Source organism: Halyomorpha halys, unplaced genomic scaffold (genome assembly GCF_000696795.3).
Source record: "Halyomorpha halys isolate HHAL.00 unplaced genomic scaffold, Hhal_1.1 Scaffold124.1, whole genome shotgun sequence".
NCBI lineage: Eukaryota > Metazoa > Arthropoda > Insecta > Hemiptera > Pentatomidae > Halyomorpha > Halyomorpha halys.
This window is the reverse complement of record NW_027111282.1, coordinates 1,236,439-1,256,971: the sequence shown is the minus strand read 5'-3', so window position 1 is coordinate 1,256,971 and position 20,533 is coordinate 1,236,439. Positions and strand designations below refer to the sequence as shown.

The 20,533-nt window shown below is 28.9% G+C and overlaps 1 protein-coding gene across 9 annotated transcripts in view; it reads right to left on the bottom strand.

Annotated features, from left to right (window-relative positions):
• Ih (hyperpolarization activated cyclic nucleotide gated potassium channel Ih) overlaps window positions 1-20,533 on the bottom strand; it is a 734,518-nt gene that overhangs the window by 8,258 nt on the left and 705,727 nt on the right. For 7 of the 9 annotated variants that reach the window (XM_067049307.1, XM_014416443.3, XM_024358663.2 and 4 more), the window contains 6 exons: window positions 17,980-18,081; window positions 16,212-16,361; window positions 12,458-12,676; window positions 11,425-11,571; window positions 10,533-10,650; window positions 8,093-8,369 (listed from right to left, as the gene is read on the bottom strand). In XM_067049307.1, coding sequence (XP_066905408.1) covers window positions 8,093-8,369; window positions 10,533-10,650; window positions 11,425-11,571; window positions 12,458-12,676; window positions 16,212-16,361; window positions 17,980-18,081 — 1,013 coding nt within the window. Of the gene's footprint in view, window positions 1-4,471; window positions 4,632-8,092; window positions 8,370-10,532; window positions 10,651-11,424; window positions 11,572-12,457; window positions 12,677-16,211; window positions 16,362-17,979; window positions 18,082-20,533 lie in introns of those variants that run through there. The other 2 variants (XM_014416448.3, XM_014416447.3) reach the window with 2 other exon arrangements.

The following is a 20,533-nucleotide window of genomic DNA, read 5'->3' as shown; positions in this document are numbered from 1 at the left end:
TATATAAGATGAGTGTTATTGTAATGCTGGATATACACGTTTGCCACTTGCCGCAAATCCAAGACTTGTACAAATGCTTGGCAAACAACAAGCAACAAACGTCGGTATCCACATGTTTGTATCTTCTTTTAACTTTTACCCGGCTTTTGTATTCGATTTTTATTATAAAAAAGGAACAAAATAATGATAGGATAAATGAAAAGAAATTTAAATATCAGCAAAGTAGTTTGTAGATCATAAAAAATCATAGAAATAATAGTCCTACTATATAATCTATAAATTCAACGGTCGTTATAAAATTATGATCAGAAACTTGTTAATTTAATTACCTAGACATATAATGTCTTTATAAATATATATTTGTGATATTTTAAATCAATAATATACTGCCAAAGTTGATTAAGAAGATTTGGAGCAATGTATTCCCGTCCAGGCGTGACTTTTAGGTTCTCTTTGAGTCCTTGGGGCTTCACCTGGATGCCTCTACTTGGTCAACAGTTACCATTTGGAGTAATTGATATTTCAACATACTTATCCTTCCTTTCCTTACACTCAAAAGTTTTGTGGACTGGTTTCCCACATGCTTGTCACCCGCTAGGTCACGAGACTGGTGCCCTCCACTGGCGTAACCTTTTCTTTTACAGTACCTGGAGTCTGGTTCCCTCCAGAGGGGGGGGGGGAAGAGTACTTCACTTCTTAAATTGGTGCCAGGGCATCTCTTAAATTATACACAGTATCTCAACCAGGTGTTGCAGTATGCAGAAGGTAAGGGGTCTCACTTCAAATTCTCACAAGAATTCTTAATCCAGTTTCATCTTCTTGATGATTACTGACAGTGGCCCTCATAGGTAGTTCTCAACTCATTATTTGTCAGGTTTAGGTATAAATTAGCCTTTTCCTTTGACCAATCAATAAAAAGTTTGGCTTATTTCATGACAGGTTTTACAACATAACAGATCCAATTTATTTCCTCCTTAAACTAGTAGATATGGAGCAGATGACTCCGGTCAAATTAACATTTTTTCAAATTGATTTTGAATATTGAGATAATTACAGACTAGCCATGAATTGATTGTATATTCAGGTTATGTATAAAATGACAACTATTCATTTGAAGGTAAATATTTATATGTATATATGTATGTGCACACGCACACGCACATTTGCTTATTGGATACTATGGGTAAGGCATTCGAGAAAATCCTTTCCCTCAGGCTACAAGAGTTCACGGAGGGAGTTAATGGCCTCTCGCGGGCTCAATACGGATTTCGTAAAGAGCGATCCACGATAGATGCTGTTGGATTGGTAGTCAAGATGGTCTGCACAGCAATTGCAGGAGCAAAGTGGAGGAGGGGTGTTAAGGGTTATGTAGCAATCATCACTCTAGACGTTAAGAATGTTTTTAACTCTGCAAGATGGTCCTATATAATAGATGCCCTACGGACTATGGCGGTACCAGCCTATCTTATGAAAGTTCTCACAGACTACTTCAAAGATAGAGTTGTTTTATTTTTCAGACATTGGCTAAAGGAGATACAAGGTGACTGGTGGTGTTCCACAGGGGTCGGTATTAGGGTCTCTTCTGTAGATTTCAAATTGACAATGCCGGAGGGAGCCACAGTTGTGGGATTCGCAGATGACGTTGCATTTGTAGTGGCGGCGAAGCACTTGGAAGAAGTTACCCTCATTGCAAACCAGGCTGTTGCTACGGTCCGAGGTTGGCTGTCTTCAGTAGGCCTACAACTTGCAGATCACAAGACCGAGGTTCTCCTAGTAACTAGCAGGAAGCAGACTGAGTCCATCACTGTCACGGTTGGTAGGCACGAAATCCGTTCCCAGCTTTGCTTAAAATACCTAGGAGTCATGATCGATGCACGTCTCCGCTTTAATGTTCACGCGGAGTATATCAGCGCCAAATCTGCTAAAGTAGCATCCTTTTTGTCACGCCTTATGCCAAACGTCGGAGTTCTCAAAGAAAGTATCCGAAGGCTCCTTGCTACTGTTGTTCCCTCCATTATGTTATATGCAGCCCCATTGGAAAGAAGCTATGGTTAACAAATAATACAGGAGAAAATTGGTTTCAGTTTATCCCAGGGTTTCTTTAAGGACAGTTAGTGCTTTTCGAACTGTTTCCTACGAAGCGGTGTGCATGATAGCCCGAATGCCGCCTGGAGAACTCCTTGTTGAAGAATGAAGCAGGCACTATGGACAACGCTTACACGTTTCTGGAGAGGAAGAGCGAATAATAACCAGGGACCAGTGGCAGCAGATTCCGTAAAGTGGACTCACAGGTTAATACCCGATGTGGGCATGTGGTATGGCCGCCAGCATGGTGAGGTGGATTTTTACGTAACCCAATTGTTGACCAGACATGAATGCTTCAGGCTACCAGACTGTCGAGGAAACCGCGGAGCACGTGTTTTTCACTTGCATTCGCTTTGCGGCAGAAAGAAGTGAATTGGAGAGAGTGTGTGGAAGACGCATCACACCAGAAAACAGGTGAGCTATATGCCACTCTCAGACCAGCACTGGAATGCAGTGAAGAGATTCACCACAACCCAAGAGGTTGAGAGAGGAAGAGAGACTAGAAGACATGACTAGCATGGAAACGTGAAAACCATGCGAAGAAAGCGAAGCGGCACTCAGCCATTTCCCTCCATGAAGTAATGCCTAGCGGCGGTCCCGTGGAGAGGAATGAACAGGTGTAGGGCGGTGGTTTCAGTGGGTAAAAATCCCACACACTGATAGGTACGGGCCTATCCGAGTCTTTTGAAGATTTCCACCGACACTCGTAAAAAAACACACACACACATGCATATATATATACCCATATTTACAAGAAAAAAAGTATATTACCCCACCCTTTTGAATCTGACAAACCATAATCACAATCACACTGGTCTATAATTCTTGAACTAACTATGCTCTGGTATTCACAAAATGTGGAAATAAAATCAGTAGTTATTAATTAATTATTGATAAGTTTACGAATTTGTCAATACTAAGCCATAATTTTGGCTCAGGTACAGTTTAATAGGAGAAAAAGTCTTCTTAAAAAAATATCACTTGGGTTCTTATCAATATCAACAGCAGTTATTTTTATTATTATATATTATTTATCTTTAAACTGGTATATTACTAATAGCATTTGTAAAATAATGTTGAATTATTTATCCATCTATATAGGAAAATATTTGAAATTTTGCTAAGCGTGTTTACTTATTTCACATTCATATATATTTATTATATATTCTACATCTGGTTGATACACATTAGGATGATCTGCAGATTGCCTGTTATAAATGTTGATCAAAAGGATCTGCTTCTATCTGTTGAAAATGATATTCCATCTCCTTCCTGGAACTCACCTGAAGTTCTGATAGTAAAAAAAAAAAAATCATACAGAATAAAGGTATAAAATAATAGAAAAGAAATGAATAAAACAAAAAGATAATAAAACAATAATAGAAAATAATAAATAAATAATAAAAATGTTAAATCAAAACATGTTCTTGTGCAATCTTGAATACAGTATAGTTATATGCTTTGTAAATTCAGGCAATTATTATAGATTTAGGATCTCTCCTTAGATACAACTTCAATGTAGACTTTCTTAGCAGGTGTGAGACCACTATACAGGAATAAAGTGGCTGGAATTGCTAACCTCAAGGATCCCAAAACACAAGAATCATATTGGTATGGGTTTAATTTCCACCTGTGCTAATAAATACTTGATTAGTGGTGCTCCCATTAACTGATTCTTGATGGTACCATTTAGGTAAGGACTAATCCATAACCGTGGAAGCCATAAGAGGTTGGCAAAACTATGAATAAAATTGATAACGAACTAGTTCCCTCCTCAAGTACCGGTACTAGTATGAATGCAAGAATTGTTCACAATTTTAGTTTTGGATTTCCAGGGGGTTCCATGTTTCCTACCTTCTGTTGAATTAGTAGCTGTTCACACATGACCACCCCATTCCTTTTTCTAAATCATCAATTCTCAGTTCACTGATGTCCACAACCACTGAAATTCTTTATCTATTAATATTGTGTACTTCCTTATTCTTAATCGAGACCCTACTGTTTTAATACCGGCACACATATATTTACTTTATTCTTTTTCATTTTGTTCTGTATTATCTTTTTATTAATTGAAAGGCTTTCTTTTTCCCTTAACTAATTTTATAAATATAGTTGTATTGATAATTTTACAAATTTGTCAATACTAAGGCATAATTTTGGCTCAGGTACAATTTAATATGAGAAAAATTCTTCTTCGAAAAAATATCACTTGGGTTCTTATCAATATCAACAGCAGTTATTTTTATCATTATATATTTTTTATCTTTAAACTGGTATATTACTAATAGCATTTGTAAAATAATGTTGAATTATTTATCCATGAACCTTTTTTTTTTTTATCCATCTATATTGGGAAATATTGGAAATTTTGCTAAGAGTATTTATTTATTTCACATTCATATATATATATTTATAATATATTCTACATCTGGTGGATACACTTTAGAATGATCTGCAGATTGCCTGTTATAAATGTTGATCAAAAGGAGCTGCTTCTATCTGTTGAAAATGATATTCCATCTCCTTCCTGGAACTCATCTGAAGTGCTGATAGTAAAAAAAAAAAAAAAATCATACAAAATAAAAGTATAAAAAAAAAGAAAAGAATAAAAAAAAAATAATAAAACAATAATAGAAAATAATAAAAATGTTAAATCAAAACATGTTCCTGGGCAATCTTGAATAAAGTAAAGTTATATGCTTTGAAAATTCAGACAATTTTTATCGATTTAGGATCTCTCCTTTGATACAACTTCAAATTTTCTACTTCAATGTAGACTTCCTTAGCAGCTATGAGACCACTATACAGGACTAAAGTGGCTGCAATGGCTAACCTCTAGGATCCCAAAACACAAGAATCATAATGGTATGGGTTTAATTTCCACCTGTGCTAATAAATACTTGAGTAGTGGTGCTCCCATTAAGTGATTCTTGATGCTACCATTTAGGTAAGGACTAATCCATAACCGTGGAAGCCATAAGGAATTGGCAAAACTATGAATAAAATTGATAACGGACTAGTTCCCTCCTTAAGTACCAGTACTAGTATGAATGCATGAATTGTTCACAATGTCAATTTTGGGTTTCCAAAGGGTTCCCTGTTTCCTACCTTCTGTTGAATTAGTAGCTGTTCACATATCTCCACCCCCTTCCTTTTTCTAAATCATCAATTCTCAATTCACTGATGTCCACAACCACTGAAATTCTTTATCTATTAATATTGTGTACTTCCTTATTCTTAATCAAGACCCTACTGTTTTAATACCAGCTCACATATATTTACTTTATTCTTTTTCATTTTGTTCCGTATTATGTTTTTAGTAATTGAAAGGCTTTCTTTTTTTCCCTTAACTAATTTCATAAATATATTTGTATGTACCATACTATTATAACCTGATTTTTATAATTTATTGCATAAATTGATAAATAGATAGCAATCTGGTGTTATGCAGATGATTAAGACTTGAGTGGATCCAGAAATAGTTTCAAGGGGGTATATAAAAAAAAATCACTTGATAAGGCTCAATTTCAATTTAACTTGCTAATGTTTTACGTGAATTCAAACCATGTTCAATGATTTCTGCCAAGAAAAAAAAAACTATGAAGGTGAATTGAGAAAATTGTCTGGAATCAAATGGGATTTGGACCTGAACATTTTAGCTAACTTATGGTATGAAACAAATTAATTTTTTTTAAATGTATGGAAGATATAATATAAAATTATCCCAAAAAGTAAAATTATCTGTAAATATCAAAATCAAATGATATATTGTTCTTGCTAATGGTAAATATAGGTATATATAATATAAATAAAATTAAATTATTTAATCTGCAATTTTTTATACAGTACAACTTAATGAGTTGTGAAACAGTTTTAATAAAAAAATAAAAGTATAATTTGATCAAATTTTATCTAATTAACTTTACAACTGAAGATAATGGTACTTTATATGCTAAATAAAAATTCAAAAATAGAAAATAAAGTCATTTCAAACTCAGTAAAACAATTTCAACTAACTTTATGACTGACCATTATGAAAAAAGTAATGAAGAATTTTATCCTTAATTTTGGTATAGAGGATAAAAAATATGTAATTGTAGAAAGGAAGATACCAAACATGTATCTTTTAAGGTAAAATTATTTTAAAATAAATATAAATAATATTAAAATTAAGTATTTTCAATGAAATTTTTGGTTGACTGTAATTGAATTCTGTTAGTTTATTCAGTATAATATAAACCATAGATACTTATTTAGAGATAAAACAGTAAAATTTAATTAAGAAAATTAATAAATTTCATTGTCATAAAAGTCAACATACCTATTTAAATTTTAATAAAATATTTGTGCTTGAATAATTGTTGTGGAATATTTTTATCTATAAAGAGTTATGAAGACACTCAAACTCACATATATTTGAATACATTTAGACATTTGTGGGTTTATTTCTATTAAGATATAAATTTATTTATTTATTTATTTTTTTTCATTTTAACATCCTTAAGATAGTTATATTATTTTATAACAAAAATGAATTTTAGAATTTAACAACTAATCAAGTTATTCTTATTATGGACAATGTTCTTTTATAATACCATTTATAGTTCGTCCCAAACAAATATGGGTCTTATATAAACTTCTATTAGTTAATAAACACAATTAAGATAAATTACAAAATAAAATCATATAACAAAGCAAAATAATGGACAAAAATATAAATATGTACATACATGCATTAAAGTTATAATAATCATAATAATTGAATAAAGTAATTAAATAATAATGAATTGAATTTAATGAAATTTCTTTATATTGTTTCTTTTCTTATAACAAGTTCCAAGCTGGTTACATACATATAATTACATCAATAAATGGTTATATTATATTCATCAATCCACGCACACACTCACACACACCTGCGCACACACTCGCACGCACGCACACATACACACACACTTACTGCAGACAGTCAAAAGTTCATGCTGCTTTGTTATCATGCAACACTACAACCTTGATTGGCACTCAATTTTTGGTATGAAATTTTAACAAAAAAAGAGTATACTTGTGAAAAACATTAACTATTTATTAAAAATTAAATGATAAACATACAAAAAAAAAATTAAATAATAAATATGCATGTGCAGAACTATTACATTGGATTTCATTCCATAAATAAAATATTTCTATTATTATTTTTGTGTTTCAAATTCTTTTAAAAATACAATAATTTCTGAACCTACCAGTATCATTACACACAGTTTTTATTTTAAATGTCAATAAATATAGAAGCTCACTTTTGAATATAAAGAAAGGACAATTAGAAAATAATACCAATTATTTATAGACAGATCATGAAAAAAAATTATCTTTGAGAATTTTATTTTTCTAAAACTATTTGTTTCTTTTGATTTTCAGTCTTTTAATTATGATGAAGATATTTAATGAACTGACTTACAATGAATTACAACAATGAAGAATATTATAGATTTTATGAAATTTCAAATTTTAATATATTTTAAAGTAAATTATTTAAATTAATTACTAACAACTTGCATTGCAAGTTGCGAGTTCAACAAAATATTAAATAATACTTCAGGTATTTCATACTAATCTTATACATAATTATAGTAACTTTTGCAACCATCTTAAGCAGGAACTAGAACAATAAAACTAGAGAAACTAATCTATAATAAAGAACAACTACAACATCTATATCTACTAAAAATAATAATAATCACTGTAATAATATTGATAATGAAATAAAAATAATTACATGCAAATAACAAAATTTATTAACTAAAAAAAATCATTTAAATGAAAGCAGTGCCAGAAGATTCATTAATCACATTAAATTTAAATGAAAAAAAGAAAATATTAGATTACAGCACATAAAAATCTATCAACATAAAATCCATGCTACAGTCTATGCTCTTCAACAGAGTTATCTACTGATGTTGGTGGCTTATTATTTTCTCGTGCCTGTTGTCTTTCACGATTTATACGATACCTTTCAGCTGCAACACTTTCCATCGTACGACGCATCAGTGGATACTGGTCAAGCACAGCATTGAAATGTTCAACTGAAAGTGAGAATAAGTTGCAATATGTCTCTGCTCTAACACTAGCTACTCTTCTTGCATTTGTTAAGAGACATATTTCGCCAAAATAAGAACCATCACTTAAGCTAGTTGCCACTTCACCATTTGCCATAACTATATCAACAATACCTTCCTGTATGAAATACATTTTAGTGCCAATAGTTCCTTCTTTGATTATTATGTCTCCTGAAAAAAAAGAGATAAGAAAAAATGTGAACAGATTCTTAAATTTACGATTCATCACACAGTTTTTTATACTAAAACAAAACCAATCAAATATACAATCTATAATTTCTTTACAGATGAAAATACTCATTTATATATTTTTAATACCTTTGAATTCATCTTGATTGCAGCTATACTCGGAATTATCATGTCAATATAAAATTAACCTAAGCCTATAAAAGATTAGCAATGTTGTATCCTATAATTAATAGAAAACTTGGATTAAAACCAGATACAATTCTCATTTACAAAGCAATACTAAGGTCATTACTGATGTAAGGCTATGAAGTGTGAGTTGCAGCATTCTGCATGAAAAGAAAAAAAATTGCAAACATTTCAAAACAAGGTCCTGAGAATCGCAGGGGATTCACCCTGATTCATAAGAAATAACCAATTGCATCATGAAGTATAAGTGGAGTTGATAGATGATTTTACCAAAAAAGATTTACAAAATTCCACTCCAATCTGCTAAAAGTTAAAGGTGCAGTGGCATACAATTTAGGCACTCCAACCTCATCACAGAGACTGAAGCCATGGCTGATCCAAGACATTCTATTATAAACTCTTTTTATTTAATTTTTTTTTCATTTTTCTCAAATTACTTTTTCAGTATGAGTCAATTGTATATTTCATTAATTCTAAAAATAATTTTTATTTTCTCTTTCATTACAATATAATAGTTATGTCATAACTTCTATTATTTTTTATAATATGACTTTTATTATCTATAATTATCATGGTTATATCAATGTAAATAGTTATCTACTTATATAGATGACTAAAGAGATATCTTTTGCATGAGACTAAATCCCTGCATTATCAGGTGTTAAAAAAAATAACAGTGTTACAATAAGCGTGTAAGATCTGGTAATAAAGGAATATATAAGTAATATATGGTTTTAGATTAAAAGTTATATTTGTTTAAATAATTATTTCATTTATATTTAAGAATCATTTTTTTAATGCTTCACTAACCGTTGGACAGTATAGTAAGAGAATTAATTTACTCATAACGGTCAAATATTTTTTAATTCCTGAGGCTTTGAAGATGTTGGTAAACGTTTTCTATAACAGAGAATACATTGAGTATTGTCAACAAAAATTGACTTAATATGGAAAACCTGATATGCAATCGACTGTATCCTCCATGATTTTTAATCTATTTCTAACTGACTTGGATAAATTAAAAAATTATTGCCATGACATGATAATGCCATACTTAAGGTTTGATGATGACACCCTGAAATGTTTGAAGGTAGGTGATTTTTCAGTGAAGCCCAACCATACAAATAGAGAGATTTGGGAAAAACAGGGGATCATATGGATATAATAATGGTCTGGACATAACTGGAAGATTCTAGAAGACTATAAGTGTCATTCCTAGTAATGGATGAGTCCATAAAAGAAAAGAAAAATACTGATTCTTGTATTTATATTTAATATTAACATTCAAATTGTCTTTTATTTATTTAATCTAATGTTTAAATCAATTCACATGTTCATTTTTTATTTTATATGCACGTACTATTTCTTATCTGGATTAAGTCTGATACAATAATCTAAACATGCATTCAATTCACCCAAAACTTTTACTGACATTAAAAATTCACAATATATCCACATAATTATCTGTCAACCCATTGCAATAATTATAATTATAAAATTTGTATATCCTGAAAATAATTTTGCTACTCATTATTAAGGTATATTTAATTAAAATCATAAAGTGTCATTAATACCACCACATATGGTTTGAGTAAAATAAATAAACATATTCTATTAACCAAAAAAAGTTATGTGAAGCATAAAAAAAAAAATTATTAAAAATTTTAAAAGAAAATTTGTTACGAAAGAATTAAAAGAAGTTAAATCTAAGTGTGTATGAGCCAGAAAAAACAAAAAACAGTGGTATAATAAAAAGTTATGTATATTTTAATAGTGAAATTAAATATCTTTTATATAATGTATGGAAAAATTTTTCATGGAATTCATCAAAAGAATTGGCTGGAGATAATAATTTCAGTTATATTGGAAGCATTGACATTTGAAAAAAAGAAGTTTTTCACTTTCTTTAATTTAGGAAAATTTATCAATATCTAATAATTTATTATTTTAATTAGTTACCTGGTTGAAAGACTTCATAACGAAGTTTAGTAACAACATCAGAAACAAAATTACCATCAGCATTAGCAAAGAATGGTACTGATGCCACTAATGAACGGCAGTTGTAGTTGATAACATCCTAGAAAAAGAATTGTATTTTATATATATTCGATATTTAACCCTATTATTATTGGTACACATTATTTCTTTTCTGGGTTAAATCAATAAGTCCAATAGAAATAACAACAACTTTAGATATTTTCATCACTTCTTACTTTTATAAAATAATTACTTAATTTTCAATGACTACTGAGTGATGATTTTCTATGATTCTCTGAAGCTACTGAATCCCTCTAAGGTAGATTAAAAAATATTTCACTTTTCATATCAGCTATCCTAACCTATCTATAATTATATCTGATATTTGTTTTTAGTAATTTTTTTTTAAAAAGAAAACAAAAAGAGACTTATGGATTGACTTAAGAAAAACAAATATTGATTTATACCAGGTGCTTGGTACATGACTGATGTTGAAACAGTAAAAAATAATGTCAGTGACATTATTTAAAAGGTCAAGTGAACATTATTTTATTCAATCTTTTTTTTTTGCATTCACTTGTAATGCAGGTATATTCAGGGTAAATAAAAAATATATATTTGTATTGCACATGTAATTTCATTTAGTAATATGTAACAGAGAGCATTGAACAAGCTAATTAAAGTGGGGTTCATCATTCCATGGTTTCTGGAATGTGTGAAAACTGGACCTAATCATCATCCTTCACAATTTTCTGATTGAAATACTTTTTAAAACTGTTTACCAAATAGAAATAACATTTGGCCTTATATTTTTAAAAATGCAAATTGCTATAAATTTCACTTTTAAAAAATATTAAATTATTAAAAATCATACTTCTCTTAATTTTTCAGATAATTCACCAAGAATAGCTTCTTCATCAAAAAACTTCCCTTGATACCGATGTTCAAAATATTCAGTGATTCTTTGCCTCATTTCTCTAGGAAGTTTTCGATAAGCCATATATTCTTCAACTTGTTTAACCTGAATTATAATTAACATTAATTATCATATGTACCCCTTATAGTATAAAGGAGAAATAAGTTGACTGATTATCATTCATTAAAAATATTTACTGCTGGATAAACTAAAATTAGAATTATTATTTAACAAATCTAATTACAAGTAATAAATTATGATAAAAATAATCATCAATAACAAATAATAAGTGATCTATAATGTGTATGTTAAAAACCAAATGTTAGAATGAAAATTAAAAAAAAAAAAAGAAAAGATATTTAGCAGATGGTAAAAATAATAATGAGCAATTATAATATAAATATAATTAAACATTAAATTGGAAAAAAGAAGATTAAATTTTTCTTCTGGTGAGAAGATTCATATTGCTAGGAGCTTAATGAGTTGAAAATTATAATTTTATAGCAAAATTTTTAGAAAATAATCTGAATTAAAGAGTTTAATGATTGTGGAATAAGACTTTTACATGAACTCAATATTTCTTAAGAATTAGTTAATACAGGAACTTCTCATATAGGTTAAAATTACGAAACAAACTTTTTTTTCTGTCTGAAGTTAATTTATACTAATTAATTCGTTCTTTAATGATCAAATATAGATGATAACTGTGAATGAGTGTGCAGAGTCGAAAGAATCAATTGGTAAAAAACTAACTTTTATAGAGTAAAGAAATACAATGTTAAAGGTAAAAAAAAAAAAAATAAAAAAAAAATAAAAATAGAAACATTTCCGTTTAAATAATATTAGTTTAATAGGTTCAAAATTTAGTGGTTATCCTTAGGTATTTGGATTGCTAATGAGCTGATATAAGAACTAGATTTGATAACATTTAATAATTAAGGGACTTCAGTTTCCCTTCTTTTATCTCATTTTAATAAAATAAACATATTACCCTTTCTCTATATTGTCTGCGTGAAGAATCTAAACTCTGGATCAAGTTAGTAGCATGCCCTAAGAACAGAGCATAACATGTTGCTCCACTTATCATGGATAGCATAGTGAGCCACATGTCAGTGAGTGACTGTGGAGGGAACCTTCCATAACCAATGCATAACATATGGGACATGGCTTTGAACAATGCCCATGAATACTGCTCCAACCAAAATGCTTCCTGTTCAAAAATCAAACAATTAATAGTAATTTTCCAGCTAAGCAAAAGGAAGAAAAACATTTCAAGAAAATGTGTTACATAGTTTAGTTATTGCTAAATTCATTGAAAAAATAATATATATTTAAATTAACCATACTTGAAACATACATCCAAGTAGTGTAATACAATTGTTTGATAATCATATGATGACTAGTAATACAGCAAGTAATTGGCGTTAGAAAGCTCAAGCTAAGGATGGTTAGATAAGATTAAGTTGAATTGAATCAATATTTTAAAAACAATCAGGGATCAGAGGAATTAGTTGGTGACGAAAACTCAACCAAACAAAATTGCTTTTGACTTACTAGAGTTAAAGCTTAACCTATGATTACATGTCATCTGAGTTTAGCTAGTGCCTCTTCGATTTTACAAACCATCCATTCCTGCTATCCTATTGGTCTACCTCTGTCAAAAAGAAACCAAAAAAATCACACAATGTACATATGCCAATAGTGTGAGCATTATTTATGATTAGATGTATATTGCTTGTTTATTTGTGCAAATTGTTGTAGGAGAGAAAAAAAAAAACTGTTTAATTAATAACCCTAGTTCATACTAGTATTATTTTTAATTAAACTATTGTACTAATTTCTAGTCCAGATAGTATTATGATAATTAAAGTTTTGCTTATGTGTAGAATATTTTATAATTTTAAAATTTTCACATATAGTTTCATTTTTCATACAATTTTTGTTGCAATACATGTACATTCTGGTATTTTAAGAATTTTATTTCATTTGTAATATTTAAAGCCAACTTATGAGTGTAATTAGACCAAATAGAACGGTCATCTTGCAGATGACATGTGATTATTTATGCCCCACAGGGGTGGAAACTACTGGAGTGTTAATTTCTTTTAAATATTCCATAAATGAGTTGCATTCAGGTCTTCTAGTATCTTAAGGAGGGGAAATCCGATGTTAGAATTAGAAAAGGAAAGGTATATTTGGCAATTGTCAGCATAGAAATAATTATAGGATTTAAAAATATCATATACAATTATATAAAAGAGCAGAATCATTAGAACCCAGTGAGCCTCTGTAGATTAGGCAAAATAGTAAATGAAGAAGGCTCTGTGAAAAAGGTTTGGTTTTTAAAATATGAAGATGAATTGAAGATGAGGGTTCTTCAAGAAGATATCAAACTTTATTGAAACTTTTAAATAGTAGCCTGTACCTTATTCTGGAGTTATTCATGTTGCCTTTTCAGTTCCTGAATCTTTGGATTAATCCATAGTTCAGGGGGATAGTGAATAGTACAGTAAGGAGAAACAAGAGAAAATAAATGATTAATTATAGGGGCAAGATCATCAAAATATCACAAATTATAGCAATATAACTGGGTATTTTCAGGAGAAAGAGTACAATATCTACTTTATCTGATTAATTTTCAAAGTAAGAGGTGTGCTGCTATATCTAAATTACCAGAAGTGGCAGGATAAATGTAATATGAATGCACCGGAGGATATATTCCATTTCATGGCAGTTTGTCCAATACTGACGGAATCTAGAATAGCATTTTTAAGAAAACAAGAACTAAATTTATTGGAAACTATAAACATTTTGAACGTACCAGATTATAAAAATTTATATCTTTACTTAAAAACAAGTTAGAACATATAGAAATAATTAGTAAGAGAATATAATTTTGAATCAACTATTACATAGGAAAGAAATTAATGTAAGATTTTGTATATTTGAAAACGTAATTTTAGTTTTAATTGTAATTGTAGTGTTAGTTGAACAGTGGACTCTCACTAATCTGAAATAATTAAAACCAAGGACATTCGAATTAGCAAAAAATTCGGATTACTGAATGGGAAAACAAGGTCACTCCATAAATAACAAATCAATTTATCAACAATATGATTTTGCACTGAAGATTAATTTAATGTAAAGGTTAGTTATATCCACTGCTAAAAAATTCGAGAAAATAAATATGCTTCCAAATCTGATTACATAGCTTGAATTTTATTTTAACTAAAAATAATTGATATTTTTAACTAGACTATTTAAGCCTCAGTGTAATGTGTTAATAATATGGTTTTATTGAATGTATGTATATATCAATGGCTGCTTCACATTAGTTTTAAGTACATTTCTACTAACTTTAGGAAAAATACAATAAGGGTTCTCTCATTAAGGAAAATTAAAAGTATTCAATTATTTTTTTGATTGAATAGTTTAGATATAAAATTTTAATCTTTTCAGTCCAAAAAATGATTGAAAAGTGATTTTTCTAAAAAGAGGGAACCTTTAATAGTATTTGTTCTAAAGTTAAAATGTACTTAGCACTACTATGAAGTAAGCCATCAATATGTACTACATACATAAAATCAAATCTTTAATTTTTATTTTTTTAAAGATGTTATGGAATAGTCCAGATCAGCGGGGTTCAGATTAGTAAGAGTCCATTGTAGTTGTATTGTAATTTTACTTTAATTGTAATTTTAATTTTTTTATGTTTGAAATTATAATTTTAAATAATTGTAATTGTTATTAAGTAGTAAAGTAATAGTAATTTTAAATAATTGTAATTGCTATTACATAATTAAGTAATAGTAATTATAATTAAAATTGTAATTTTAAAAGCCTGTATCTATATGTTTATGTTATATATTTAAACTAGCACTCAGACAGATGAACAAAAGTTCAATGTTGAAAATTTGTTTTTGAAATTTGATTTGAAATTTGAAAATTGAAAATTCTTTCGAAAAATAATGCCATCTGTGTAAAAGATAAAAAAAATATAATAAATGATTCTATCTATCCATTTATCAGTGGATAGTACAGGATTTTAGGGGAGTATTTGAATAAAGAAACAAAAAGAGATTAAAAGAATTTTGACGATAAAATTAATAGAAAAGCTTGGGTAAATAGAATCCTATTTCAATGCCACCCATAAGCTTTGTTGTATTCAGCACAGAAGTAAATGGAATCACAATGGCTTCCGAGTATCCCATGATAAAGAATATCAACATAGCCTTAGATTAATAGAGAACAACAGACTGACAGAGAGATAAATCTATTCATTTAAAAAGATAGAATAAAGTCATATGAGTAAAATTGCAGTATAGTGTTATTTAGGGCTTAATATTTCTCTCTTTCTCTCTCTCAAATATATAATTTCTATTGAAAAGAGTGGATAGATTCAATAATCTTGTTTTTTTTTCTTATCTATGACAATGTTTGCATTGTAATCTATTGTAACACCTATTTAAGTACTTTCCTGATTTAAATTCAACCTTCTCTTCCACTCTAATATTAATCTCACTTTTTAAAAATAGCTATATAGATCAATTAATGATTTTTTAACCATTATTCACAAGTAAATTGAAAAGTATAAATATATTCTCTTATAAGTGATTTGAGGGTCTCTATTGATCACTTGTACATGATTACTTGTTTCATAAATAATTTCTGTAACATTCTTATAACCAAAAAAATGTTAACAAAACAATAAAAAAAAAAAAAAAACAAGAAGAAGTACCAATTACCTGTAATTCATTGATGGCCACCCATGAATTTGATGGAAAACCTTGAAGCATTGGCACAAGAAACTGCAAACACCCAGACCAATGTCCGATCAAAAGCATCATACATATTAAGTTGAAAATTCTCATAAAGACACTTGCCATGTTCAGAAACTGAAAAATAAGAAAGGCAAAGGTCAGTTGAAGAAATATATGTTTCTATTATTGTTATATAATTGAACCTATACTACAAAGTTGTCGTATAACTGAAGATCGATCAGCGATGGCTCCTTTCTATGATCCTCTCAATGCCTTTAGTTAATAAAAAGGGTGGTTATTCAGGTTTTTCCAAAAATTTTCTTTTTTAATTTAATTGTTTATGTTAATTTGAAGATCCATGCTACCAGCTTGAAAAATTAAAATTTATGTTGCTCTTGGTTAATTTCAATGCTTTCAGTGAATATTAGGAGGCCATGTTATATTTAGATTTGAAAAAGGTTGTGCATATTTTCATTCTTTAGTTCCTTATTATGTACTAGAATTATAAATTATCAATTGATAAATTTCATCTTTAAAAGCACATCATGCATATTTCTATTATTCCATTGATGACTGCATTTTAAATAAATATATTAAGCCAAATTATTGTTATTTACGCTTGCTGGCAATAAGCATGGAAGCAGAAAACTAAAGCGAAAGAAATAATAGTAGATGTTAAGATATAAGGAAAATAGCAATGTTTTGACATCTTCAACGGTTTTATGTGAAGATAAAGCTTTTTAATATTCCAAATAATATTTAAAAAGTTATTATCAAAAAAAGGTGCAATGAATCTATTTACAGAGCAATATTGATATGATACACATAATTAGCTTTTGGTTTTCAATTATTGAGTAAATTTTTCTAGAAGCGATGCATAACAGCCGTACAACTAAAAGCAGAAAAACAAACAAACATAAAAAAATAAAAAAAATAAAACTGACACCATTAATACTAAGATAATTTAATTTTATTGGTGTTAACAGATAAATTTATAAATAATTGAAAGCATACATTTACTTGGTCAAATATATAACAAATTTAATACTACCAAATGTGATAATAAAAGTAATATCTGATATCCTTACAATGAAAGGATATGAGTAATACCACCTAAAATACTGTTTTTTTTTTTGTTGTTTTTTTTCTACAGACCTATAACCATTGAAAAATTAAATAATATATTTAATAGATCGAAATGTTTTATTTTTTTAACTAATCTTGTTTTTGTGTCTTAATGTTTCTAAACTAAAAACTGTACATTATTAATTCTATATCTCTTTTAGAAAAATATATATATATATAAACAACACCACAGTTTATTGTGCAGTGCTTTATCTTCTATTATGCTAGTGCAGTCTCCCCTCCTCCATTCAAATACACACGCACACACACAGACACACCCGCATGTGCATACATACACATACAAACACACACATACATAAAGTAATTGATATCATATTTTGCTACTCTGAGCATTAGTGTAGAATATACAATTTCATTTTAACAGAAAAAAAGTATAATTAAGAATAAATGTATCATTTGTGTTTTTTGTATAAAATGTGTGTGGTTATTATTTTTTACAAATGAATAATAGACATGTTGTATATACAAACCCGGTTATAAAGCCGTAGTTCATGCACTGGAGAAGCGAGCGGCTAGAGGCCTGCCAGAGAAAGAAGAAGCATGCAAGACAACCGGGGAGAGGTTGGGAGGGTAGGATATGAGATTGTTCCTACCAAGGTGGGGTTACCTTAAAAATGAGATTGCTTTTGCTGAACTTTGATTCTTTCTGTGGGTCAGAGCTGAGACGACCTCTTCGTTCAGTCCGCTTTTTTTGAAGATTCTGCAAGATCTAGAAAAACAAGAAGCGAGAAAAAAATACCACAAGGTGTATAGAAAAAAAGAAGGATTAACAGTTTCCTGAAAGGTAGAAGCGAACAGAAAGGCACTTGACCGAGATACAGATAATGGGTCCAAAAGGTGTAGAGTAAAATAATAGGCTATAATTAAAATTGAATAAATTAAATTTAAAAAGCAGGTAATAGGAAGTGTGGTATTAACTGATAGTTTGTCACTTGGATCAACATAGAAATTTGATATGAGGAATAGTTATAAATTAAAAGGACAATAGACAATGAAAAAAGGAAAATAAGTTGGAATGAATTTCTCACATTGTCTTTCTGCAGATTTGTTTCTTCCAAAACACTCTTCAAAAACAGCATCTGGCGAGAGGCACTAACAGTAGCATTACTTAGAACATTACCGTTCTAAATTAAAAATTAATAAACTAAAGTTAATTTTCAACAAGACCATGGGTTACAGCCTACTTAACACTCATTATGCCACTTAAAAAGAGTGCATAAGAAGCAAATGTTCTTCAAAGAGCTGTTCTTTACAGCCAAAATATAGATCAATTTCTGTAATAAACGGTTTAAAATGTGTGTTGTGGGTGTTAACATAAATAACAGTCAAGTTTTTTTTTAATATAGGAGAAATATTCTTTTAAAATTTATAATTATCACATAAAATATTTCATTAATTTGTAAAGAATAAAATTGCTTTTAAGTTCAAAGTTTTTAAAGAGTCATGAATCAAAATTCTTATTAATTTTCATGAATTATACATTAGTTTGTTGCTCTAACCAAATGAGGTTGATATAGATATGTGTTTTTATAATAGTATGCTTTCAATCACATAGGCACAACTTCTCAGCAATGGAAGTGTGAATTTAATAAGTATTAGGATGAACCTTTTAATGAATTGTAAGAAATATGTTCATAAAAACCTATAAGTAATTGAATTAAAGGTTTTTTAGTACTGCATATTTATAATAAATAATGAATAATTATTGTCATTATAAATAGAACTTTTGTTGTACCAGATATACAAAAAATGAACATAGTTGTCAGATCATTTTTTTAATATATAACTTTCGTATAGCTGTTAAAAACATTTTTGTTACACATGTATTTTTTAAATAACAATTTTTTAAGAATACATTTGCATGAATATGATTGTAGACTTTTAAAAATGATTTTAATAAGTTTTATTTTATAATGAATATATGTACTTGTCAATGTATATATGTTTAATAACTACGATCTAATACTTGTAAGATGCAGAAAAAGAATCTGCATAACTTTCATGCATTAAAGAACCATAACAACCAGCTTAAGAAACATTCTAGGACATGCTTCGTCTGAATGCAAAAATTAATTTCTAATCAAGCATTCAAGCTTAGGTGGGGGGGAGTTTGGAGGAGATTAAAGGTACTGTTTATCATTATATAAGTTATTTAAATAAGATTATGTCCAAATAATTTTATGCTTTACTTCAATACACAAACTATTACAATATATACAATTGGGGCCGCCAACTCCCATTAAATGACAAATACAAAATATGTATTAATTTTTTTTTTAATTAATTTTATATTATTATAAATATGATACAATGATTGAAAATACTAAAAAACACGAATATATATATACATATACTTTGTGTGAGTCCTTTACAAACTAATAGAGTTGGTAGCCCTATAAAGGGCTCAGGTTTTATGCATTTTTCCCAATCATAAACAAATTTACTAACATACATAACATTATGAACAAACAATACAAATACTGATTAAAAAAAAAAAAGACAAGTCAAACAAGACTAGTGATTTATTATAAATAATAACATTAGACTAAGCAATAAAGAAATTAAAAAATAAAATGCATTACCACATTAGTCTTTTGGGAGTTATTTACGTTTTACATCTAAAACATGGGTTGTAGGATGTTTGAAAAACAACTATTTCATTCACAGCTTACTGACACACTACCATAAACAATAACCACACACGGGTGAAAGTATAACAAAGGGATGAAAAAAAAAAAAACCTATAGCCTGGTATTATTAAGTAGATAAAAATTGAATTTAGATGTTAATTATTTTTCTTTTCATTTAATTATTATTATAATTCTTTAATGACCTTCATTTATTGATTGCTAGATTTAATAGAATAAACCAGACTATACTTAAACAGTTGGTTTTGACCATCTATTTATTTTCCAAGTTGCAGTAGCAAATAATTAGCAACATTTACAAATATCAAGATTCCGTCCTTTCAGTTCTTACTTTGGAACTGACAGTGCTACTTGTGTCTTCTTGTTCCTTCTTGGGAGTCACAGAAAGCTAGTAAAACAATAGAAGCATCTGCTAAATTTTCAAGCCCATAAAATCACAAAATATAATTAACAGTTCCTCTTTTAACAGTTTGGTATCCAATATGACGGAGATTATTACATAATATTTGTGAT